Source organism: Brachyhypopomus gauderio, unplaced genomic scaffold (assembly GCF_052324685.1).
Source record: "Brachyhypopomus gauderio isolate BG-103 unplaced genomic scaffold, BGAUD_0.2 sc110, whole genome shotgun sequence".
NCBI classification, from domain to species: Eukaryota; Metazoa; Chordata; class Actinopteri; order Gymnotiformes; family Hypopomidae; genus Brachyhypopomus; species Brachyhypopomus gauderio.
In genome coordinates, this window is record NW_027506931.1 from 542,522 (window position 1) to 569,767 (window position 27,246).

Below are 27,246 nucleotides of genomic sequence, written 5' to 3' on the forward strand. Positions count from 1 at the left end.
AGCACATTGTGTGGATACAATTATAGTGGGGAGGGGGTTCAATCGGTTATTGTGGGTAAGAAGGAAGTGGGAATGAGGGATTTGAAAATGTCTCAATGTTTATTTGTATTTTTTTATATGATTTCTATTATAGTTTATCTAATATATTTTTTAGTCTCATACAATGATAGGGGGTTAATAAGGGATGTGTGTAATCTTGAATTATGGCTCAGAGTGTGAGAATAGGAGGGAAGATGGCAAGCCCAATTTCATTTGTAAGCTGGAACGTTAAAGGCATAAATCATCCTGTAAAGCGAAAGAGAATTCTTACACATTTACATCAGTTAAAGGTGGACATTGCTTTCCTTCAGGAAACTCACTTAGATACATCTAGACATGCTCATTTATATAGTAGATGGGTGGGTGAAGTTTATCATTCAAGGTTTCAATTTAGATCAAGAGGGGTGGCAATTCTAATTAGTAAACATGTGCCTTTTGTTCCTTCCCAGATTGACAGAGATCCAAAGGGCCGATATGTCATTGTTACTGGCAAAATATATGACATGCCAGTTGTTCTGGTCAGCGTGTATGCCCCTAACTGGGATGATGCTGCATTTTTCACAAATTTATTCTCTCGATTACCAGATTTAAATGAACATCGTCTGATTATGGCTGGAGACATGAACTGTGTGTTGTCACCTAGATTGGACCGTAGTTCTGCTAGAGATATGGTAATTTCTAAATCGGCCCACACAGTTAAACTATTTCTCGATACCTATGGTGTTGCTGATGTTTGGCGTTTTCTTAATCCCATGGCTCGCAAGTATTCCTTTTATTTAGCTGTTCATAAAACATATTCACGTATTGATTATATTTTTATGGATAAGGGTCTACTCCCTCTAGTTCAGGAATGTGATTATCATCCAATTGTAATATCTGATCATGCTCCTCATAGATTGAAGCTTAATTTTCCAGCCATGAAACCAGTTTATAGACCATGGCGGCTTAACTCACTTTTACTTTCAGATAAACATTTTTTAGATTTTGTTTCCTCACAGATAGATTTTTTTCTAGAAATTAATCAAACACCTAATATGTCACCGTCAGTAGTTTGGGAAACACTTAAAGCATATTTAAGAGGTCAGATTATTTCCTATAATGCACAGTCACGAAAAATTAGGAATAACCGTATTAATGAACTGATTAGACAAATTGGCGATCTTGATGCTCAGTTGGCAACATTACACTCTGACGAGGGCTTTAAGGAACGTTTAGTACTTCAAAAGGAATTCAATTTGTTGACTACACAAAAAGTGGAGAATCTTTTGGTTAGAGCCCGCCATACATACTATGAACATGGTGAGAAATCAGGGAAACTTCTAGCCCACCAGCTGCGTAGGAAAGCAGCGAGACACACAATTTCAGAAGTCAGGGACGAATCCGGTGCAGTCTGTATCGATCATGCTGCAATTAACTCGCGATTTATGAGGTACTACTGTAACCTATACACGTCAGAGTCACAAAAGAATGAATGCCTAATTGAGTCATTTTTTCAAAATTTAGAGATTCCCCGTATAGATCCATTAAAAAAGGCTGAATTGGAGTCTCCATTTTCGATTAGAGAAATCGAGGAAGCCATTAGAAGTATGCAAGGGGGTAAATCGCCTGGCCCAGATGGGTATTCAGCAGATTTCTTTAAAAAATTCTCAAATCAATTGGCCCCTCTTTTAACTTCTGTATATAATGACTCTTTGTTGACTGGATTAATGCCTGAAACAATGCGACAAGCTACTATATCTCATTCAGAAAAAAGGTAAAAATAAACAGGAGTGTGGCTCTTATCGTCCTATTTCTCTACTTAATGTGGACAATAAAATATTTGCAAAAATGATTGCACGTCGTCTCGAACTTGTTCTCCCAACTATAATCTCACCAGATCAAACAGGTTTTGTAAAAAATCGATATTCCACCTTCAACATTAGACGATTGTATAACATAATATATAGTCCCTCTCCACCTGACAGACCAGAAGTGGTTATATCCTTAGATGCCGAGAAGGCATTTGATCGGGTGGAATGGGACTTTCTATTTTACACGCTTGAAGCATTTGGTTTTGGGCCAAGTATTATATCATGGATAAAGATTCTTTACAAACTGCCAATGGCAGCAGTCCAGACTAATAACAACATCACCATATTTTACACTTACACGAGGGACAAGACAGGGATCACCACTGTCTCCCCTTCTTTTTGCGATAGTAATAGAACCGTTAGCCATAGCACTACATAGTAATAAGGACATTAAAGGTATCAATAGGGCAGATGGGGAGCATAAAGTCTCACTGTACGCAGACGACATGTTGCTTTATTTGTCTGATGCGTTTACGTCTCTTCCTTATGTTCTTAATCTCCTTTCTGAATTTGGCAAGATTTCTGGGTATAAAGTGAATACACAAAAAAGCGAGTTGATGCCCATAAATCTGGTAGCAAGAGAGTCCTCGCTCGTCCACACGTTGCCATTTAAAATCTGCATGGAAAAAATCAAATACCTTGGTGTTTGGGTCACTCACAGGTTTAAAGATCTTTTCTCTGCAAATTTTCCTCCTCTATTGTCCTCTATACAGGCAGATCTTGATCGCTGGGATTTAATACCCATGTCTTTGGCAGGCAGAATAAATACAATAAAAATGAGTGTATTGCCTAAATTTCTCTATATGTTTCAGTGTATACCAGTATTCTTAACAAAAACATTTTTTATTTCCTTAGATAAAAGGTTCTCTTCTTTTATTTGGAATAAAAAGAAACCACGCATACGTAATTCTATATTACAGAGACCTTGTGAGCAGGGAGGAATGGGACTGCCGAATTTTCAATTTTACTATTGGGCAGCGAATATCAAAATGATTTCCTACTGGATGGAACAGAATGAAACATCTCTTGCATCTGATTGGCTGAATGTGGAAAGAGGTTCCTGTGAAAACACTTCATTATGTGCGTTGTTATATTCTGGCAGGCCATATTCAGAGCCTATGAAAAAGTATACCTCAAACCCAGTTGTAATTCATTCATTAAAAATTTGGAATCAATTTAGACAGTCTTTCAAAGTTAGTAAGTTCTCAATACTCGCCCCCATTGTAAAAAATCATGTTTTTCTGCCATCCCTGCTGGATAATGCATATAGTGTTTGGTTTAGGCATGGGATACGTTCATTCAAAGATATGTTCATAAATGATTCATTTGCATCTTTTGATCAGATTGTGGAGACATTCAATATTCCCAGGACGCATTTCTACAGATATTTACAGGTTCGTAGCTTTGTATCATCTAATATAAGTCAGTTCCCTTCACAACCTCCAGATACATGCCTAGATTTAGTTATCGATTGCATTCTATCCAAAAAATGCAAGATAGGGGACATATATTTTTTATTAATGACAGAGAATATGACAAATCTCGAACCTCTCAAGGATCAGTGGGAAAAAGATCTGAATACAGAAATCACAGAAACAATTTGGTCAAGGATGATGAAGGGTATACATTCATCCTCGATATGTACGAGACATAAAGTTATGCAGTTTAAAATATTTCATCGACTGCACTGGACCAAAGTTAAGTTGTCCCGTATTTATCCCGACACTGATACAACACGTGATCGTTGCAAGCAGAACCCACCCTAATACATATGTTGTGGGACTGCCCTAAAATTCAAGATTTTTGGCAATCAATATTTGATACGCTTTCCAACACTATTGACAAACAATTGGATTTATCGGCCCCCCTTGCTTTATTTGGTGTGGTAACACAAAATCTTATTTTAAACAATAATAAATTGAATCTTTTATCCTTTGCCACGCTAGTAGCTAGAAGACAAATTCTGGTCAAATGGAAAGACTTGAATCCCCCAACATTCGCACAGTGGATTAAGGATATGGTGTATTTTATCAATATGGAGAAGATTAGGTACACTCTTAAGGGATCAACAGATAGATTTTCATTAATTTGGCAGCCCTTTCTTATTCAAGTTGAGTCTTTGAGTTCTGTCAGTTTAATACTTCATTAGAATGAGCAAGCCAAGTAATTGAGAAAATTGTTTAGCTATGCCTTGGTACTGTCTTCCCTCTAATGCTTATAGTAGTTTATACTGAAATATTCTGATTATACCCCCTATCAGTGATTCCAAATTTATAATTGTTTAATATGGTTTATATATTTTTATTTGTTGGTATTATTATTATTGTATGTATGTCAGAATGTGCACATATTTGCGTAGGCAGGTATGTGCGTATGTATATTATGTTATTATTTATTTACTTAACCATGATTATTATTATTTATTTAGTTATTGAGTTATATTTCCTTTTTGGTTATATTCTTTCATTGTCAGGGTCGGGAGTGGGTGGGGGAAACCTTTATAGCAAGTGTTAAAGTTGTGATGCCACATTTAAAATTGAAAAACTAATAAATAAACTTTGTTTAAAAAAAAAAAATTATCAAATCCCCCATTAAAATGAATGGCGGAATGTTCAGAATTTCAAATTACAACTGCCAGTTAGTGTGGGCTGTCTTGAATAATGATTTTTAAAAAATCTCCTGGAAAACACTGCTGTAAAATCCTTACACCTTTTAATGGGAGAAAACACTGGTCCTTTCTGGCATACCCAGATATCTAATAATTTGATCAATTACTTTTAGAGTTATGAGCATTTGTTTGGCCCAAGGCACAGAAAACTGCCCCATTAGCTCCCATGTAAATTTCTCAAAATCAGCACTGGCTTTTTCACAATTTGCCTCTGTGTTTAACTTGTCATACATCAGACAGCATTGGATCAAACCATACATAATTACACCAAAATCATCAACAAGGGGTCCTCTCTCATAAAATCTCATAAAATAAGAGGTAAGTTAAATATCTCCCGAACTACTACCATTTGTTCGGAGGGTGCAAATCACATTAAACAAGGCTTCTCCACTAAGAGAAGCCGTGACAGTGTCAGTTATTTTGAATGTTTCTCCCCCCTCCCCCCACACACGCACACGCACACACATACATCTCTCTCATACCCACTCCACACACACACATATACACCACACAGACACGCACACACATACATCTCTCTCATACCCACTCCACATACACACATATACACCACACAGACACACACATACATCTCTCTCACACACTCCACATATACAAATAAACACCACACAGACACACACATACATACATCTCTCTCACACACTCCACATACACACATATACAACACACACATGCATACATCTCTCTCATACACACTCCACATACACACATATACACATACACATAGGGCAATCATGGCCTGGTGGTTAGGGAACTGGTCTTGTGACCGGAGGGTCGTGGGTTCGATCCCCAGACCTGAGGCCATGACTGAGGTGCCCCTGAGCAAGGCCCATAACCCTCAATTGCTCACTTGTATAAAAATGAGATAAAAATGTAAGTCGCTCTGGATAAGGGCGTCTGCCTAATGCCGTAAATGTAAATATACACCACACATTCACACACATACATACATCTCTGTCATACACACTCCACATAAACACATATACACAGACACACACACTCCACATACATCTCTCTCATACCCACTCCACACACACACACAGACACACACATACATACAGTTGTGATCAAATTTATTCAACCCCCAATGCTGCGAAGGGTTTTATGGAATTCAGTGCACATTTGTAATTGTGTTCATAATGAAATCTTACAAGGACTTGTTAAAGAACTAAATGCAACTAAGATAGCATCAATTTTTTTTGTCATAAAGTATTAAATGGCCTTTTTGTGATTTCTTCATTGACACAATTATTCAACCCCTTTACGACTACCACTCCTAAGAACAGAGGTTCATTCCAGTGTTTTCCATCAGGTATTGAAAACATCTGTGGATGTCAACGAGCAGCAATCAAGCATGATAAGCACCAATTAGGCAGATTTAAAAGGACTGTGATACTCAGCTCCTTCTAGACATCTACTGGTGTGTTTCCAAGCATGGTGAAGGCAAGAGAATGGTCCCAGAAGACAAGAGAAGAGGTTATTGCTCTTCACAAGAATGGCAATGGATATAAAAAGATTGCGAAGTTGTTAAATATTCCAAGAGACACTATCGGAAGTATCATTCGCAAGTTCAAGTTAAAGGGCACAGTGGAAACGTTACCTGGTCGTGGCAGAAAGAAGATCCTGACCGCGACTGCTGTGTGCTACCTGAAGCGTAATGTGGAGAAAAATCCCCGCGTGACTGCTAAGGAACTGAAAAAAGACCTGTCAGATGTGGGCACTGAAGTTTCAGCTCAGACAATAAGGCGCGCACTGCATAACGAAGACCTCCATGCCAGAACGCCCAGACGCACCCCCTTGCTGACTCCAAAGAACAAGAAAAGTCGACTGCAGTATGCCAAAAGTCATGTGGACAAGCCACAAAGGTTTTGGAACAGTGTACTGTGGTCAGATGAAACTAAATTAGAACTGTTTGGGACAATGGACCAGCGCTATGTTTGGAGAAGGAAGAACCAGGCTTATGAACAAAAGAACACCTTGCCTACTGTGAAGCATGGCGGGGGGTCAATTATGCTTTGGGGCTGTTTTGCTTCTAATGGTACAGGAAAGCTTCAACGTGTGCAGGGTACCATGAATTCCCTTCAGTACCAGGAGATCTTGGAGGAAAATGTGATGGAGTCAGTCACAAACCTGCGGCTTGGGAGACGTTGGACCTTCCAACAGGACAATGATCCGAAGCACACATCCAAGTCCAACAGAGCATGGTTGAACATGAAAGGCTGGAACATTCTAGAGTGGCCATCGCAATCACCAGACTTAAATCCAATTGAGAACCTCTGGTGGGACCTAAAGAAGGCAGTTGCAGTGCGCAAGCCTAAGAATGTGACTGAACTGGAGGCTTTTGCCCATGAAGAATGGGCTAAGATACCCATAGGTCGCTGCAAGACACTTGTGTCAAGCTATGCTTCACGCTTGAAAGCTGTCATAACTGGAAAAGGATGTTGTACTAAGTACTAAAAAATAATGTCACTAGGGGGTTGAATAAAACTGATAATGATGTGAGCACAGTAAAGACATTTGTGGTTATTCCATCATAAATATTATGTTATGTTTGTCTAATTTATAAGTGCCTCTTTGATATAATTGTAAATAAGATGACTGAAATGATCAAAATCAATGTCAAACTGGCCAAAACACTTTATTTCAGTGGGGGTTGAATAAATTTGATCACAACTGTACATCTCTGTCATACACACTCCACATAAACACATATACACCACACAGACACACACACTCCACATACATCTCTCTCATACCCACTCCACATACACAGCACACATACATACATCTCTCTCATACACACTGGAGAGGTGAGGGGTGTAATGGTGGTGAAGAGAGAGAGAGGTGAGGGGTGTAATGGTGGTGAAGAGAGAGAGAGGTGAGGGGTGTAATGGTGGTGAGAGAGAGAGAGAGAGGTGAGGGGTGTAATGGTGGTGAGGAGAGAGAGAGGTGATGGTGGTGAGAGAGAGAGAAGTGAGGGGTGTAATGGTGGTGAGGAGAGAGAGAGGTGAGGGGTGTAATGGTGGTGAGAGAGAGAGAGGTCTAATGGTGGTGAGGAGAGAGAGAGAGGTGAGGGGTGTAATGGTGGTGAGGAGAGAGAGAGAGGTGAGGGGTGTAATGGTGGTGAGGAGAGAGAGAGAGGTGAGGGGTGTAATGGTGGTGAGGAGAGAGAGAGAGGTGAGGGGTGTAATGGTGGTGAGGAGAGAGAGAGAGAGGTGAGGGGTGTAATGGTGGTGAGGAGAGAGAGAGAGGTGAGGGGTGTAATGGTGGTGAGAGAGAGAAGTGAGGGGTGTAATGGTGGTGAGGAGAGAGAGAGGTGAGGGGTGTAATGGTGGTGAGGAGAGAGAGAGAGGTGAGGGGTGTAATGGTGGTGAGGAGAGAGAGAGGTGAGGGGTGTAATAGTGGTGAGGAGAGAGAGAGGTGAGGGGTGTAATGGTGGTGAGAGAGAGAGAGAGAGAGGTGAGGGGTGTAATGGTGGTGAGGAGAGAGAGGTGTAGGGTGTAATGGTGGTGAGAGAGAGAGGTGAGGGGTGTAATGGAGGTGAGGAGAGAGAGAGGTGAGGGGTGTAATGGTGGTGAGGAGAGAGAGAGGTGAGGGGTGTAATGGTGGTGAGGAGAGAGAGAGGTGAGGGGTGTAATGAACTTCCTTGGAAGTTCCAAGTTCCAAGGAGTTCCACTGGACATGTCTGCGTGAGCTCCCAGATTTTTGTGTTGTTTTTGTTTTGAAATGAGAGTAATATCCAAGTAATCTCAAGAAACAGTGAAAGAAGACTCATTAAGACCAAGCGGCAACAAACAAGACCAAAAACACCCAAATCGGTGAAGTACTGAGAAGATACCCCTGAATACTACAGGAGAGAAGCTCCTCAGTACAACAGAGAGGACTGAGCTCAACACTGAGCTCAGAGAGCTCAGAGAACAGGTCTGAGATCATCCCAGAGTGATCCACCAACACCAGCAGCAGGTCTGAGTCAAGATTGTATATGTGACACAACTTACTATTTTTGTACTTTTCTTATATTACTACTGTTTTTTAATACAAGCTAACGGCTAAAGCTAAAAAGTCAGTTAGAATTTGAAAAAAGCTCCTCCAGCCTCTCCAGCATTCCATCAGCCCAGAGTACAGCATGAGTCACTCAGCACCCACTGTTCACTCTACTGAGGAGAGTGAGGACCTCCCCCCCACAATTCAGGTCACTCCTGTCCAATTATTTACCCTCCTGAGGTCAAGAGTGAGACGGCCAGGAAGCAGTTTAAGCACAAACTGCTGAGAGAGAAGCCAGAGAGTCTGTTCTCAGACCAGTATAAGACAGGAGAGACCAGTAACCTCATCTTTTACAGACAGCCCAGGATCATGGCACAAAGCTCTAACATCCTACTACACGTTTGTGAAGAAAGAAGGAATCTGTAACGGGTGGAAACTAAAAATAAAAGACCCCTCTGACACTGAGACCACCATGACCACCATCAACATTTACAAGAATGGAACACTTCTGGTTCAGGGAAACCTGGCAGAGTTTGAAAAGTCATTCAGTCTTGTCAGAGAAGCAGCAGCGGAGGAACGAACCAGAGAAAACACTCTTCATGAAGAAGAGTCGGACTGTTCTCCACACACCACCACAGCAGAGTCCTCAGCTCCGGAGCAGGAGGACAGAGAACAGGACCAGTTCACCTCCTTACACTCCTCCATCACCCTGATAAAGGAACACATCACCAGACTGGAAGGAGAGGTGGTCCAGCTCCGGGAAATAATCCTAAAACAGCAGACAGACACTGAGACGGCTCAGGAGAGAGAGACCTACAAAAAAGAAATATCTGCACTGAGTGAGCAGGTGAGGAACCTCCAGAGAGAGAGTGAGAACGACAGGAGCAACTTCAGGAAGGAGATGGCTGCACTGAGGGAGGAGTTGAGACAGAGAGACAGCACAGTCCAGAATCTGAGAGAACAGCTCCTCTCACTCAGTCCTCCAACAACAGAGATCTCCTCCCAGACCAGCCCTGACAACCACCTTCAGCCTCCACCTTCAACTCCCGGCAGCACACGACAACCTCCACCTTCAACTTCCAGCAGCACACAACAACCTCCACCTTCAACTCCCAGCAACACCCAACAGCCTCCACCTAGTCAACCACCACAACCAGAACCGGTCACTAACAAGGAGGAAAGACATGAAGCAGATCAGATGGACATTGTAATTCTAATAGACTCAAACGGCAAATTCATCAACGAGAAAAAACTGTTCCCAAAACACAGAGTGGCTAAGCTCTGATGCCCATCTACACAAAGAGCACTGGAGCTCCTCACAGAAAGAAACCTGGGGTCTCCAAGCCACATCATCCACACGGGTACAAACGACCTCAGGACCCAACAAGAAAGAGTGTCCATGTCCCTGAGAGCAGTGATGGAGAAGGCCAGCAACACCTTCCCCAACTCAAAAATTATAATATCCACCTTACTGCCCCGCAACGACCTCCACCCCCACACCATCCAAAAAATCAACGCCAGCATCTCCAGAGACTGCGCCCTCCACCCAAACATCCACCTCGCTCATCACCCTGCTCTGGACACTGACTGCCTCTATGATCACGTCCACCTTCTCAAAAAGACAGTTCCTGTCTTCGCCAAGAAGTTAAAGGACGTCACTCTTTCCCGCAGCTCCTCCTCCCAGCAGAACATCAGAGGAACCCAGAGAGCACCTCCACAACCCGCCCCACACAGAGCACCGACACCTCGCCGTCACCCATCACAGTACAACAGGGAGAGGAGTCACTATGACATCCACAGCCCAACAACAGGTCACATCACAGGTCCCCAGACTACAACAGTGCCACAGGGTCCAGTCCCACCTCCCCCTGACCTGCAGACCAGACCAGGTACACTGACCTACGCTCAGGCCCTCAGTAGGACAACTAACCCCAACGCCTCAGAGCTCAGAGACATTGGGCAGATACTCAGCAACATCTGCACACGGCTGATGGGTCATGGTCTGTGGTAAGACACTGTAAAGGTGAATTTCAATTAATGTTTAACTGCCTGTATTTATGCATAGAAATATGATAATTAATTTATCCTTCATAGTTATTTTATTTGTTTGTTTATTTTTCTCATTTCGGAATAGAAATAACAATCTAGTTCAGAAAAAATGTCATCTTATCGTATCTCTGTTTGGAATATTCAAGGTTTGAAATCATCTTTGGTTTAAAAAGTAGAAATCCTGACTTTGTGAATAAGATCAAAGATATTGATATATTAATTGTACAGGAGACCTGGTATAGAGGAGATGGACCCACTGGTTGTCCCTCAGGGTACAGAGAGATAGTCGTTCCCTCCACCAAGTCAAGAGGAGTGGCTCAGGGTAGAGACTCAGGAGGGATGCTAATATGGGTTAAATCTGAACTCATCCACTCCATTCAAACACTGACAAAAGGAACCAATTATTTATGGCTAAAAATTAATAAACAGATCACTTCAACCCCTCAAAATGTGTTCCTATGTGCAATTTACATCCCCCCGTTAGAATCGCCCTATTTCAATAATGAAACGTTTCCTGTTCTCGAAAAAGAAATTAGTTACTTTCAAAAACAAGGTCATGTGGTGATCTGTGGAGATCTGAATGCCAGAACAGGAAAACGGTTAGATTTTATAAATCCACAAGGTGATCACTTCCTCACAGGAAACAACATCCACTCTCCCACACACTCCCCTCGAGAGAACTGTGACACCTCTGTAAACGCACATGGGAAAAGCTTACTGCAGCTCTGTCGAAGCCTGGGTCTGTACATCGTGAATGGACGACTGAGAGGGGACTCGTTTGGCAATTTCACCTGCAGCTCAGCTCTGGGGAGCAGTGCGGTGGATTATTTTATGACAGATCTGGATCCAGTGTTTCTAAGAGCCTTCACAGTCCAGCCATTAACACCCTTATCTGACCACAGCCAAATTACACTGTATTTAAACCGTTCACTCACCCACAATAAACACCACACACCCACCAACATGTACAAACTCACACCACCCCTCAAGTGGACTCAGGAGAGCACTGACAAATACACACAGGTAATCAACAGTCCAGACATCCAATCTCTCCTAGATACCTTCATATCAGACACCTCATACCCCCCAAACCAAGAAGGAATTAATGAAGCTGTAAAAGATCTGACCTCCATCTTTAGTCATGCAGTCCACAAATCAAATATCACAATCAAGAAACACAAACCCAGTACAACTCAGTTAAACACATGGTTTGATCAGGACTGCAAAAATAAGAGAAAAGAACTCAGACATTTATCCAATCAAAAACACAGAGAACCACTCAATGAACATTTACGTACAAAATATTGTGAGACACTAAAAGAATACAAACACACACTCAAAGCAAAGAAGTACACATCCAAAATCAAATCAACAATTTAGAAGAATCATTAAACTCTAATTCATTCTGGGAAAACTGGAAATCACTAAACAATACACACCATCATGATTTAACCATTACAAACAGAGACATCTGGAAAAATCACTTTGAAACTCTTTACAGAATCCCAGAAATAAATGAAGATCAACAAATAATTGAAGAGAAATTGAAACAGCAATTAAGGATAATCAAAACCCCCTGGATTCTCCAATCATAATAGAAGATTTAGAGGAAAAGCTCAAAGCTCTACCACCTAGAAAAGCCTCTGGAACAGACGGCATCTTAAATGAAATGTTAAAACATACCAATCACAAATTCAAATTGGCAATTAAAAAAATTTTCAATCTAGTTTTAAATGTAGGTCATTTCCCATCAATCTGGAATGAAGGACTCATAACCCCAATCTACAAATCAGGTGATAAATTTGAACCAAACAATTATAGAGGAATTTGTGTCAGCAGTAATCTTGGAAAGGTCTTCTGCAGCATCCTAAACAAAAGATTAACAGATTTTATAACAGATCACAACATAATCAATAAATGCCAGATTGGATTCCTACCAAACTATAGAACGTCATATCATATTTTTACTCTCCACACCCTTATTAATAATTACATCACCCAAAATAAAGAGAAAATATTTACATCAGGCATGAAAATGGGTCAGGGGTTAAAAAGGTGAGAAGACCGGGGGGCGGGGCATGTGACGTCATGGGGATACAGGGCGTTGACATATGACGTCATGGGTATACGGCGACCGGGGAGGGGGAGGGGGGGGAGTGGCTGCTGGTGTACGGGGATACAGCGACAGGTGATGCCAAATATTACGAAGCCCGTAAGGTGACATCATGTAAAAAAAAAAAAGTGGCCACGACTTACTAACGAATGCGAACAAGATAATTAAGTATTACTTTATATAAAGCCAGGTTTACCTTCCTTGGGCAGTCAGTTCGCGAACATCCCTGGGATCTGCTTGCTTTGCTGTGAAAAAATAAACTTTGTTGCCGCGTGTGAAAGGCGACATTAGTATCTCGTTCCCACGCGTTAGTAAGTCGTGGCCACGCGTTATTATTTTTTTACATGATGTCACCTTACGGGCTCCGTAAAATATAGTAAAATCCATTAAAAAAAACGCTCAAACGACAAGCGTTTACAACTTCATCTTCAACCTTTTCAGCCCTGGCGCGAATGTTATCCTCACCCGTCCCTGGATTCACCAGTTACAACCACAGACACTAGAAAAAAATCTTGTTTTTTATTTTATGTCACCGTTAACTACACGGGGTTGACGCGAACTTAATAGGTCTATCTATCTACCTATTTATCACAAGAGCTTGTGGCTCTGACAGTATTCAACGCTGTAGCGAACGGCAGTAACTTTGTTTTACCGCAAAATATGAAAACGATTGAAACCATTAATAACCCAATTAAATCCACTGGGAAATGTACGATCTGGTAAATGTACGATCTGGTAAATGTAGTGATAAATGTACGATCTGGTAAATGTAGTGGTAAATGTACGATCTGGTAAATGTAGTGGTAAATGTACGATCTGGTAAATGTAGTGGTAAATGTACGATCTGGTAAATGTAGTGGTAAATGTACACTATTCTGCCTTGTCCCCGGTGTAGCACTAGGTCCTGCTTCTCGTCCCGCTTAGCAGTAAATGAATAACATGAATGAAGAACGTTCGTATGATTGAAACGCTATTTGGCCTCTATGAAGGTTCTGGGCGGAAACTGCTGGCCACTGTGTCATTGAAATTGCCGATTTCGGAAGTGCTCTGTTTGCTTATTAAGTCAATGATAATTAAAATATATACATATAATCTCCCGACCCCCCCCCCCCCCACCCACCCCCCAAACAAAAAACTCATCGGATCTACACGATTCACGTAGGTCACCCTTTTCAACTTCAAAACGGCGAATTTCGCCGAAAGGTGACAGATTTTCATGCCTGTTACATGTTTTATTGATTTTCAAAAAGCATTTGACTCAATTTGGCACAATGGATTATTATATAAACTTATTGATATTGGAGTGGGAGGGAAATTATATGATGTCATCAAATCAATGTATTCAAATAGTAAATGTGCAGTAAAAATGGGATCACTGCCATTTTTCAAAAAATTCAATTTTCAAAAAATTGAATTTTTCACACAATCGCGTGGTGTACGCCAAGGCTGTACTCTGAGTCCCACCATGTTTAACATCTATATTAATGAACTCGCAGAAAAATTAGATAAATGTACTGATATTCCCGGCCTCTCTCTCGGTGTAAAGCCTGGTTTATACTCGACGCGCCGCGAGCGGCGCGAGGGTCCGCGCGGCGAAAATGACGTAATCACTGTGGCTCCGCCCGTGCGCGAGGGCCTCGCGCGCTGTCGCGGCGCGAGGTCGTGCACCTCTCGAATTTTGTAACTTCGCGCGCGCGCCGCGCTTCAGCGCGATGGACAAAGTCATGTTTGCCGGGTTCATACACCTTTACAAGGTGGAATTAAAGCACTTGTACGTCACTTTAAAGGTCCATTTCAATATTTCCCAGCACGTTAAACTTAATTAAGTTAAATGTTTATACATATACTCGAAATGAATCGAAATAATTCGCTTTTTTATCACATTATTTAATGGTGGTTTATTTTCAAAACGCCAAATCTTAACGTCTTCACGTTCTCTCATGTTTCGTCCTGGAATTACAAGAGGCTCGTATTTGTTAACATATCGTTTCGGACAACACTGCAAAGCCATAATTACGTTTGATGCCTGATGTGTATATATACGGTCTCTGGTCAGGTAAAAATGTTCTTTCACCGGTTTTGCAGGGGTTTTTTATTCTCCACTGCCACCTATCGCCACCTATCGTTTCGGAGAACACTGCAGCGACGCTCGCGACGTTCGCGAAAGTATAAACGCCTACACCGCTCGCGCAGGGTCGCGCGAGGTGGGCGGAGCCGCGCGCTACGGTCGCTCGCGAAAGTATAAACCAGGCTTAACGCGTCGCCTCCGAACACGGTGGTGACGCGCTGGTTTTAACGTGATGTGGATTCAAGTGCAAACCTAAAACTAAATGCCAAAAACAGCCAACGGAAACCTCCGCGATCGCGGGAAAACGAAAACAAAAACCCCGAAGGGATGACAGCAGAACGACACGGAGGAATCTCGACGTGCGAATAAACCAGGTAAGTTAACAAACAAGAAACACGCGGAAAAGAAGTCAACGCGTCACTGAAGAGAAACGGGGGAAAAAAAACAAAAAAACTACACGGAGGACTGCTCAACGTGTCACACGGGGAAAAATAAGAAACGAGAGAAAGAAAAGATGAGACTTAGGTAACAAGACCTAAAGCCTCTACCTGGTACCTGTCAGCCTGTCTACCAGAACACTGGAAGACAAACCGACGCAGAAACAGTGAGAGAGACAAACAGAAAACGAGAGAGACCAACCTGAGAACACTCAGGGGTGAAACGAGAAAAGTAATCACTGCACGAGGGCAAGAGATACTGGCTTAGGCTGCGAGAGAAAAACTAACAACTTCAGCAATGAGTTGCTGAAGTCGCTCGTATTAAATAGGCTGCTTACAGCTGCAAACTATTGGGCTTGATTGCCCCTGGTTCTAGCTCGCGTGCTCCGCCTAGTGGCAGCAGGAGGCACGTGCCTGGGTCGAACCCTGACACTCGGGGACACAAACATAAAATGTCTCCTCTACGCAGACGACCTAGTCCTGCTATCCCCCACAAAAGAGGGTCTTCAACAAAGTTTAGACCTTCTACAGAAATTCTGTCAATCATGGGCTTTAAAAATAAACTACCAGAAAACAAAAATATTAATATTCCAGAACAAATCTAAAAGTAACAACCATATTTTTACAATTAATAACAGAAATATTGAGCAAACTAATAAATACACTTATTTGGGCATAACAATCACCTCCACAGGGAGTTTTGGCCTGGCTGTGAAGGAGCTTAAAGAAAAAGCGAGACGAGCACTCTTTGCCATCAACAAATCAATCAAAATTGAAATACCAATCAAAATTAAACTTAAAATATTTAAATCAGTAATAGAGCCCATTGCCCTCTACAGCAGTGAAGTATGGGGACCACTAACAAAGCATGATTACCCGAGCTGGGACAAACACCCCATAGAAATGCTGCACACAGAGTTTTGTAAGAACACCCTTCATGTGCAGAGAAAGACCCCGAATAACACCTCCAGAGCTGAGCTGGGACAGTACCCCCTCATACTCACCATCCAGAAAAGAGCTATGAACTTCTGGAAACATATTAAATCCAGTGACCCCCGAACACTGCACTACAAAGCCCTGTCCAGTCAGGAGCAGAACATCCACAAGAGTCCCCTCAGCCAACTGATCCTCAACCTCACTGTAAAGGTATGTCTCTTTCTCAGTAGAAAGCACCTTCTTGTGTTCGGCAATGAGCGGAGGGTCACGGAGGATCACCTGAGACTAATCTTCAATTGAGTGTAACACTCTGCAGAGAAGTGTGTGGCAGGGAGCTCCCGGAACAATTGAGGAACAAACAACTCTCTTAGAAATAGGAGGAGTTTATTCAAACAGGCAGGCTGTATCTCAAATGTTCAAAGATGAGAGGGCGCTCCTCTCATTTATACATACACAGACCATCCCTGTGCACGCAAGCAGCAGGGTGGGCTCAAGATTGCTATTCTAACATAGGTAATAAATTCTACCCTATATGGAAATAACACCTTCTTCTCACAAGCAAGAAAATTCTGCAGACCGAGCATAATTCTTCTGCATGTCGCATAGTGGACAGGAAGCACAATACCTGAAAGGAAATGATAAGCCTGCGTCTGGCATACTAAGACCTTTCACATACAGGGTGAAAGGACCTTTCACATACAGTGAGACAGGGGGGTAAAATGAGGTGACAAGGGTCACAGAGAACATAGGAGAGGACACAATGTTCACAAGGTTTTGAGTACATGATGAGTATAAAAGACATAATATTCCTTCACTCACTGACCTCACACCCACTGACCTCACACACTCCACACACCCCCACCACACACTCACCCAAACAATCAGACCCAACCACATCATCACCACACTAAAGGAACAGTACCACACACACTGGACCCAAACTACCCAACACCAGCACAAGCTGCAGTGCTACTCCACCCTGAACAGAGACTACACACTAGCAGAATACCTCAACACAATTAAAGATCCAAAACTCAGAAAGATCCTAACGATGTACAGACTCAGTGAACACAGTCTGGCCATCGAGACGGGTCGACACAGACAGACCTGGTCACCCAGAGAGGCCAGACTGTGCTCTCACTGTGATGGGTCAGTGGTGGAGACAGAGCAGCACTTCCTGAGTGTACCAGATACTCCTCCCTCAGAGAGAAATACTATCAGAGAGTGATCCGCGTCTGTCCTGAGTTCATAGACCTCACTAACACAGAGAAGCTCAGTTATATATTAGGAGAGAAGAGTGACCTCATCACACTCTCAGCTCTCTACATCACAGCCTGTCACAACCTGAGAGACAACCAGTCACACTAATCACTACTAATCATTACAACTTTATTAATCAGTTCATTATCATTGTTAGTATTAATGTGTATGATTTTGTAAACCTCTTTTATTTTATTTATTTTAATTATTTAATGTAAAACATGTATTTTCCACTGACGGTATCATTAATTATTTATGTTTGTTTATTGTTTCATTGCTTTGGCAACAGTGTACATTGTTACAGTCATGCCAATAAAGCATTATTGAATTGAATTGAGAGGGGTGAGGGGTGTAATGGTGGTGAGGAGAGAGAAAGGGGTGAGGGGTGTAATGGTGGTGAGGAGAGAGAGAGGTGAGGGGTGTAATGGTGGTGAGGAGAGAGAAAGGGGTGATGGGTGTAACGGTGGTGAGAGAGAGAGAGAGGTGAGGGGTGTAATGGTGGTGAGGAGAGAGAGAGGTGAGGGGTGTAATGGTAGTGAGAGAGAGAGGGGTGAGGGGTGTAATGGTGGTGAGGAGAGAGAGAGGTGAGGGGTGTAATGGTGGTGAGGAGAGAGAGAGAGGTGAGGGGTGTAATGGTGGTGAGAGAGAGAGAGGTGAGGGGTGTAATGGTGGTGAGACGGAGAGACGTGAGGGGTGTAATGGTGGTGAGGAGAGAGAGGTGAGAGGTGTTATGGTGATGACAAGAGAGAGAGGTGAGGGGTGTAATGGTGGTGAGGAGAGAGAGAAAGAGAGGTGAGGGGTGTAATGGTATTGAGGAGAGAGAGAGAGATGAGGGGTGTAATGGTGGTGAGAGAGAGAGAGGTGAGGGGTGTAATGGTGATGAGAGAGAGAGAGAAAGAGAGGTGAGGGGTGTAATGGTATTGAGGAGAGAGAGAGAGATGAGGGGTGTAATGGTGGTGAGAGAGAGAGAGGTGAGGGGTGTAATGGTGGTGAGAGAGAGAGAGGTGAGGGGTGTAATGGTGGTGAGCAGAGAAAGGTGAGGGGTGTAATGGTGGTGAGAGAGAGAGAGGTGAGGGGTGTAATGGTGGTGAGAGAGAGAGAGGTGAGGGGTGTAATGGTTGTGAGGAGAGAGAGAGGTGAGGGGTGTAATGGTGGTGAGAGAGAGAGAGAGGTGAGGGGTGTAATGGTGATGAGAGAGAGAGAGAAAGAGAGATGAGGGGTGTAATGGTGGTGAGAGAGAGAGGTGAGGGGTGTAATGGTGGTGAGGAGAGAGAGGGGTGAGGGGTGTAATAGTGGTGAGAGAGAGAGAGGTGAGGGGTGTAATGGTGATGAGAGAGAGAGAGAAAGAGAGGTGAGGGGTGTAATGGTGGTGAGAGAGAGAGAGGTGAGGGGTGTAATGGTGGTGAGAGAGAGAGAGAGATGAGGGGTGTAATGGTGGTGAGGAGAGAGAGGGGTGAGGGGTGTAATGGTGGTGAGAGAGAGAGAGGTGAGGGGTGTAATGGTGGTGAGAGAGAGAGAGGTGAGGGGTGTAATGGTGGTGAGAGAGAGAGAGGTGAGGGGTGTAATGGTGGTGAGAGAGAGAGAGGTGAGGGGTGTAATGGTGGTGAGGAGAGAGAGAGGTGAGGGGTGTAATGGTGGTGAGGGTGGTGAGGAGAGAGAGAGAGAGGTGAGGGTTGTAATGGAGGTGAGAGAGAGATCATCACACTCTCAGCTCTCTACATCACAGCCTGTCACAACCTGAGAGACAACCAGTCACACTAATCACTACTAATTGTCAGGAACAGCACATGATCGCCGTGTGATGCGTTTCACCTGTCACTCATCGCCCCTCCCCTTTCACGCTATTTAAGCTTCCTCCTCTCTCTTCCGGGTTGCGAAGTATTGTTGGCATGCCATCTACCAAGCCTTATCTCCTGATTGCTCTCCTGTGCTTTGACCTCTGCTCTCGTTCCAGACCTCGTCTCCAGCCTAGCCCTTTTGTACCTCCAGCCATCTGTCTACCCGGCGTGAACTTGGACTGTCCTGACCACGACAACCGCACTCACACACTGCACACACCACACGGAGTTATTCACCTGTGCGAGTACTCCGTATTCACTCAAGAAATAAAAATCAGTAATTCGCATTTGGATCCGTGTCTTCCTGATTGAGACGTTACACTAATCATTACAACTTTATTAATCAGTTCATTATTATTGTTAGTATTAATGTGTATGATTTTGTAAACCTCTTTTATTTTATTTATTTTAATTATTTAATGTAAAACATGTATTTTCCACTGACGGTATCATTAACTATTTATGTTTGTTTATTGTTTCATTGCTTTGGCAACAGTGTACATTGTTACAGTCATGCCAATAAAGCATTATTGAATTGAATTGAAATTGAGAGAGAGGTGAGGGGTGTGATGGTGGTGAGGAGAGAGAGAGGTGAGGGGTGTAATGGTGGTGAGAGAGAGAGAGAGGTGAGGGGTGTAATGGTGGTGAGAAGAGAGAGAGTTGAGGGGTGTAATGGTGGTGAGGAGAGAGAGAGGTGAGGGGTGTAATGGTGGTGAGGAGAGAGAGGTGAGGGGTGTAATGGTGGTGAGGAGAGAGAGAGAGGTGAGGGGTGTAATGGTGGTGAGGAGAGAGAGGTGAGGGGTGTAATGGTGGTGAGGAGAGAGAGGTGAGGGGTGTAATGGTGGTGAGGAGAGAGAGAGGTGAGGGGTGTAATGGTGGTGAGGAGAGAGAGGTGAGGGGTGTAATGGTGGTGAGGAGAGAGAGGTGAGGGGTGTAATGGTGGTGAGGAGAGAGAGGTGAGGGGTGTAATGGTGGTGAGGAGAGAGAGGTGAGGGGTGTAATGGAGGTGAGGAGAGAGAGAGGTGAGGGGTGTAATGGTGGAGAGGAGAGAGAAGTGAGGGGTGTAATGGTGGTGAGGAGAGAGAGGTGAGGGGTGTAATGGTGGTGAGGAGAGAGAGAGGTGAGGGGTGTAATGGTGGTGAGAAGAGAGAGAGGTGAGGGGTGTAATGGTGGTGAGGGGTGTAATGGTGGTGAGGAGAGAGAGGTGAGGGGTGTAATGGTGGTGAGAGAGAGAGAGGTGAGGGGTGTAATGGTGGTGAGGGGTGTAATGGTGGTGAGGAGAGAGAGAGGTGAGGGGTGTAATGGTGGTGAGGAGAGAGAGAGGTGAGGGGTGTAATGGTGGTGAGAGAGAGAGAGGTGAGGGGTGTAATGGTGGTGAGGGGTGTAATGGTGGTGAGGAGAGAGAGAGGTGAGGGGTGTAATGGTGGTGAGAGAGAGAGGTGAGGGGTGTAATGGTGGTGAGGAGAGAGAGGTGAGGGGTGTAATGGTGGTGAGGAGAGAGAGAGGTGAGGGTGGTGGTGAGGAGAGAGAGGTGAGGGGTGTAATGGTGGTGAGGAGAGAGAGGTGAGGGGTGTAATGGTGGTGAGAGAGAGAGAGAGCGAGAGAGGTGAGGGGTGTAATGGTGGTGAGGAGAGAGAGAGGTGAGGGGTGTAATGAAACTAAACTTCAACACTACAGACTGTGTGTCACATCTTTCATTATAAGCAAGAAAGTCACAACCTTCAAACAGACATTTCTGAACATGTCTGGACAGCTTCTCATATGTGATAAAAATGAGCTCCATCACGTTGTACCTGAACCTCCATAATCCAACTTTGAATCTAGGTCAACGTCTTCAGCACTGGAATTACAATCATAGTCCATTGCCTCTGAAATAACAAAACATACACATTAATTCCAGTATATGTATTCTTAATCATTTCATACAGAGCATGTAAATTTGTATGCATTTAAATCTTAACTTTTCAGCTTTCTCGACACTTTACATATTTCTCTCAATAAAGAATGCTCACTGACAGTATAAACTTTGTTTAAACTTAGATGCAATGTGACAGAAGTTTAAAACATTTTTAAAACGCTACAATGTGACAGAAGACTAAATGACACGTAGCTCCTCTACCAAAAGTATCAAAGCTCATCAACACAAGCGTCACACATGCGCTGCCGATGCTGGACCACAGAAAAGTGAATTAGTCTGTCGGCAGTTTCGCCTACAACGTTAGAAACGAGTTATCCTGAGTGAAACGTCTGTCAGGATGATATTATCTGTAATATATGTTTTATCAGTTAAATATTAAAACGAAGCAAAGAAAAAAACACACGTAGCGTTGAATACATGTAGCCTCAGTCACTGGGAATAAATCACATTGGCCACCAGTTTACTGTAGATTGTTCTCCTATATTAATGATCTAGAAATACCAACGGATAGAAAAAAGCATAACCTGTTTACACCTGTAAAAAGACAAAGACAAAATGACACATGTAGCTTCACTTCCAGATGTTCCAACACCGACCTATCAATGCGGGAGTTTAACGACCTTAACGCAACAAACCTGCTACCATTGATTAATCTATCTGCAACATCGCCTAACAAAGTCGTTGACCACACTGAAATGGGAAAATGTCAGAAACGCCTTACCTGTGTGATCTGGTGTTAATTATCTTAGTTATCTTAAAAACGGTGTCTATTACTAATAATGATCTACTACTGAAGGGCGATAAGAAACATAACCTAGTCCTTTAGCGCGTGAAAACAAACCTAACCTGTTAAAACGTGTTTATAGGTGAAAGATCGACATTCAGTGGATGGGTTGCCAGATCCTTGCGTACATACCTCCGGGGAATTAATATAAAACACAGCAGCTGTAGTAACGAAGGAAGAAATACTTTTAAGTCATCTGTAGAAATTGAGTAAATAATTTACTATGCTTCGAGTAAAATAAATAAATAATTTATTTAAAATAATTTATTAAAAATTGTTTTGTTGATCATATTGTTTTTTAAAGTAACAATATGAAGCTGCCGACAGACTAATTCACTTTTCTGTGGTCCAGCATCGGCAGCGAATGTGTGATGCTTGTGTTGATGAGCTTTGATACTTTTGGTAGAGGAGCTACGTGTCATTTAGTCTTCTGTCACATTGTAGCGTTTTAAAAATGTTTTAAACTTCTGTCACATTGCATCTAATTTTAAACAAAGTTTATTCTGTCAGTGAGCATTCTTCATTGAAAGAAATATGTAATTGTCACGTTGAGGACCCCAGCCCCTCCCTTTTGGGCGTGTGTTTACGTTGGCTGTTTCTCAATTCAGGGGCTGCAGCCCACGAAGTGCGCATTTGTAGGCCGGTTACGTCACTGCGCCGCGACGAGGCTGTCCCAATTCGTGGACTCCTTCTTATGCGGCCGACGAATGTAGCCTTCAAAACCTCGAAAACGAAGGATGCATCTGAGTATCCTTCGCGTCCCACCATATCCCAGGATTCATTGCTCTATGAACAATAAACAGGCGGAGTCTAGTGTACGGGCCGAAGAATTCGTTTTTAAATGTCGGTATTTTTTAAATATGGACATTTATACTGCAATGAGATGCTAAATAACATGCCAGTTATTAATGAAATTGCAGGTAAACATGTGCTTTGAGTATTTACTAAACGTTTATACGTAAAAGTAACGTAAAAGTAACGTTTATAAAAATACATTGAATTTTGTTATGAAGTTATACTTCCCGTCAAACGTGAATACATGTTCAACGCATTTTCTTTTAGGCATTTGTGGGTGATGTGATATTTGTCAGACAGCGCGCTAACACGTATGTAACGTATGAAACTGGGCAGAGCGTGGTCACGCAAACATACGTCTTGCGAAGACTAGACTGTTTCATTTAACAGCCGTGAGATGCAGCCTACCCGGCCTTCGAAGTGTGTGGCCACCGTGGGTTGCGGTCTACGCGGTCTACGTAGGCTGCAGCCCCTGAATTGAGAAACAGCCGTTGTCTACGTCTACTCGTCTGTGGATCTCCGTGGGTGTGGTTGTAGGTGTATCTCAATTCAGGGGCTGCAGCCCACGAAGTGCGCATTTGTAGGCCGGTTACGTCACTGCGCCGCGCTGAGCCTGTCCCAATTCGTGGTCTCCTTCTTATGCGGCCGACAAATGTAGCCTTCAAAACCTCGAAAACGAAGGATGCATCTGAATATCCTTCACGTCCCACCATATCTCAGGATTCATTGCTCTATGAACAATAAACCAGACCCTCCAGAAAGTCGCGATGTTGCGATTTGCAACTTCAACGCAACTTCAAGCAAACCCCGCGAATTCAGGGCGGTGTTGCAACTTCAGCCAATCACCGCAACTTTCCCGCAAATTTGACCAATCACTGATGTCGTCTTGATGTGACGTCGACAAACTCCCGCCTTACTTCCGTATATACCTTCAAGAGGAGCAGACTGAAAGCAGCATGAGCGACAAAAATAACGGCAAAAAGATCGGGAAAAGCAGTATCCCGGTACACTACATGAAAGCGGGGATAAACTGTTTTTTTCTGAAACTGAATTGATTATCTATGGCCCCCTGGATGATATTTAATTACTATTAGAACCGGCCCGCAGGCCACAGCCGCCCGATGGTGTTTTGCACGCACAAACACTACATTCCCCACAATGCAATGGTAGCCCACGAAGTCACTGCAACGCGCACAAGCGGCGAGAGTCTACGGGGCGAAGATGACGTAATCGTAGTGGCTCCGCCCGTGCGCGAGGGCGTCGCACGTTGTCGATTCGCGAGGTCGTGCACCTCTCGAATTTTGTAACTGCGCGCACCAGTTAAACTTAATTAAGTTAAATATTTATACATATAGTCGAAATAATTCGCTTTTTTACTCAAATAATTTATTGGTTGTTTATTTTCAAAACGCCCAATCTTAACGTCTTCACGTTCTCTCATGTTTCGTCCTGGAATTACAAGTGTTACAACTGTTCAGTCAGATAGCTATTTGTTGTGAAACGAAGTCGTTACAATTTCAAGCATTTTCAAGTACTTTAACCTAAATTCCAGCACTTTTCAAACCTTTATTACTTTATTCATTTAATGTACAGGACATGTTTTCTTTGAAGGAAGTTTGTTTTTTATCTGTTTGCTTGTTGAAAAATGTTTTCACTTGAAATTACTGACAGATCCATAAGAAATTTTTGCTTTATTCATTTAAGCATTAAATAATATACACTGTGTTAGGTCTTGGTTCAATAGGCTATGTGCAATCATTTCAATATGTTTTAATAAACATTGAACCAGTCCGGCCCTCGGCTTGTAGCAAATTTGGTTTTTTGGCCCTCGGTGAATTTGACTTTGACATCCCTGACATAGAGTAAGAGAAATAAAATCATTACTTGAAGTGTTAAAACCAGGGGTTTTATAAGAATCATAATACCCATAAATAAATAAATCAGGGTTGCCAACTCTCACGCATTGAGCGTGAGACACACGCATTTGACCGTCTTCACACGCCACACATCCGATTTCTCACGCCAAAAAAAAAATCTAGTTTATTTATCTCTGATCCATATCTATCTATGAGTTACTAGTTCGCTCTGGCGCCAACCACTGGCGATCGATCTCGATATAATACTTAATTTATGTCCATTATACACCCCGCCCGGTCAACAATTAACGTTCGCCACCCCCTCCAGGTTCAAATCTCACTCCAAGCGATCTTGAAAAGTTGGCAACCCTGAATAAATAGGTAAATAGATAATTAAAATGTACTACTAAATAGAGGAAACCATACAACATTTACTCCCTATTGTAATGTACTCACAAAAAAGCAAAAACACACCGCAACTTCCATCGCAATTTTTTTGAAAAACACCCGCAACATCAAACATTTTAGCCCGCAACAATCACAAAAAAGCCCGCGAAATCCTGGTGGGACTGATAAACAGGCGGAGTCTAGTGTACGGGCCGAAGAATTCGTTTTTAAATGTCGGTATTTTTTAAATATGGACATTTATACTGCAGTGAGATGCTAAATAACATGCCAGTTATTAATGATATTGCAGGTAAACATGTGCTTTGAGTATTTACTAAAGAGTAACGTTTATAAAAATACATTGAATTTTGTTATGAAGTTATACTTCCCGCCAAACATGTTAATACATGTTCAACGCATTTTCTTTTAGGCATTTGTGGGTGATGTGATATTTGTCGGACAGCGCGCTAACACGTATGTAACGTAACGGGGCAGAGTGTGGTCACGCAAACATACATCTTGCGAAGACTAGACTGTCTCATTTAACAGCCGTGAGATGCAGCCTACCCGGCCTTCGAAGTGTGTGGCCACCGTGGGCTGCGGTCTACGCGGTCTACGTAGGCTGCAGCCCCTGAATTGAGATGCAGCCTGAGTCTTGTGATAATCCGTCTCACCTGTGGCTCATCTTGTAATCACGTGGGACTTATGTGGTTTGTCTATTTAATGTGTGCTCGCGCAGTGTCCTGTGTTCGTCGTTGTCAGAGTCTACACGTTGCCCGTGTCTGTTACGTGTTTTGCGTGCGCTTTATGCGCTATCTGTGTTACAATAAAAGTGATGTCTGTCGCCAAAGCCGAGGATTGCGTCTTGTCCTTCGCCGCTCCGCCATCGTCATAGTAATTTGTGTGCAGAAAACTGAAGAGTTCAAATTTAAATGTACACAAATTTCCATGCTCTGTATGAAATGATTAAGAATATATACTGGAATTAATGTGTATACACGGACGTAATTTGGGGGGCTGGGGGGACATGTCCATGCACTTTTTCAAAAGCCGGTTTTGGTCCCCTGCAGTTTTCATGATTGAAAACCAATATATTAAGAGAGGGATCAAGCGCTAGGACCACGCAGAAAACACTCCGACACAACCGCACCCAGGGTTGCCAGGTCCTACAAATATGTCCAGCCCAAAGTCAGTGTAAAACCCGCCCTTCAGAAGCTTAAACTAGCCCAAAGCATATGTCTGTCACAGATTTGAACCAAAAGGCAAAATTATGTCTATGACAGTATTTTGTTTGTTTGTTTATTATCAGTATTGCTAATTATATTAGTCATTAATAATATTGTAACATTTGTATTTTCTTAGTTATTCAGTTTTATATCCCTGTAGTAGAGACAGCTAAACGCCATTTCACTGTGACACCCAAAATGGAATCCTTTCCCACTGAACTGAGAGACTGACTCACCCAGATTTCTTTGATGGTATGTAAAGATAAACACTGATTCTTTACAACAGCAACAGGCCCCAAAGGACCCACATCCATAGTGGTGTTTACCTCCCAAAAGCCTACAATGCTGACCTTATGATCTCCTGAGCTTGGGAGAGAGGCCATCTAAAGCCTGGTTCACACTACACGATTTTAGGCTGGTTTTTCAGTCGCCGACTGATCGCCGACAAAAACTGTGGTCGGTGGCGAATCGGCGATCACTCGTCGCTCGCTCAGTCGTGTAGTGTGAACTGCTGAAAGACGCTCGCCGAGCCGTCGCCGACTGGTCGCCGACTGGTCGCAAACGACTGGCAGATATCTAGCATGTTTAATATCTAGCAGTCGGCGACTGAGAGTCGGCAGCAGCGTCTAGCTACAGCCAATGGGAAAGCGGAGAGAGAACCGCGGCACCGCTGAAGATATCTCTGAAGAATGTAAAAAACTTTCAAGAATGCTTTCAAAACAGTAACCCAGCAAACACACAAAATCCTCACCTTTCTTACAACTTTACTACAACACTGTGTTTAAGTTATTGTGACAGCACTGGAGAAATAGTGCGATCAGTGCCGTTTCAAGGTATTTGGGGGCCCCAAGCAAAGACACCAACCGGGGCCCCCCCAACCTCCACACCAGAAATCTCATGCCCAAACCCCCTTCCGGCCAAAAAAAAAAAAACATATCTGGCCGCGGTCCACCTTCAAGAACCACAGCATATACACCTCAAACTAACTACTTTACAAATTTACTACTTGTAGCTGAACAT

The 27,246-nt window shown here is 43.1% G+C and overlaps 1 protein-coding gene across 4 annotated transcripts in view; it reads right to left on the reverse strand.

The window, feature by feature from the left end:
• LOC143497400 (uncharacterized) overlaps positions 1 to 27,246 on the reverse strand; it is a 127,986-nt gene that overhangs the window by 98,235 nt on the left and 2,505 nt on the right. For 3 of the 4 annotated variants that reach the window (XR_013125879.1, XM_076993309.1, XM_076993308.1), the window contains exon 2: positions 21,054 to 21,128. Coding sequence is in view for 3 of the 4 variants with exons in the window: in XM_076993309.1 (XP_076849424.1) it covers positions 21,054 to 21,128 (75 nt within the window). In the remaining variant the exon portion in view is untranslated. Of the gene's footprint in view, positions 1 to 21,053; positions 21,129 to 21,899; positions 22,044 to 27,246 lie in introns of those variants that run through there. The other variant, XM_076993310.1, reaches the window with a different exon arrangement.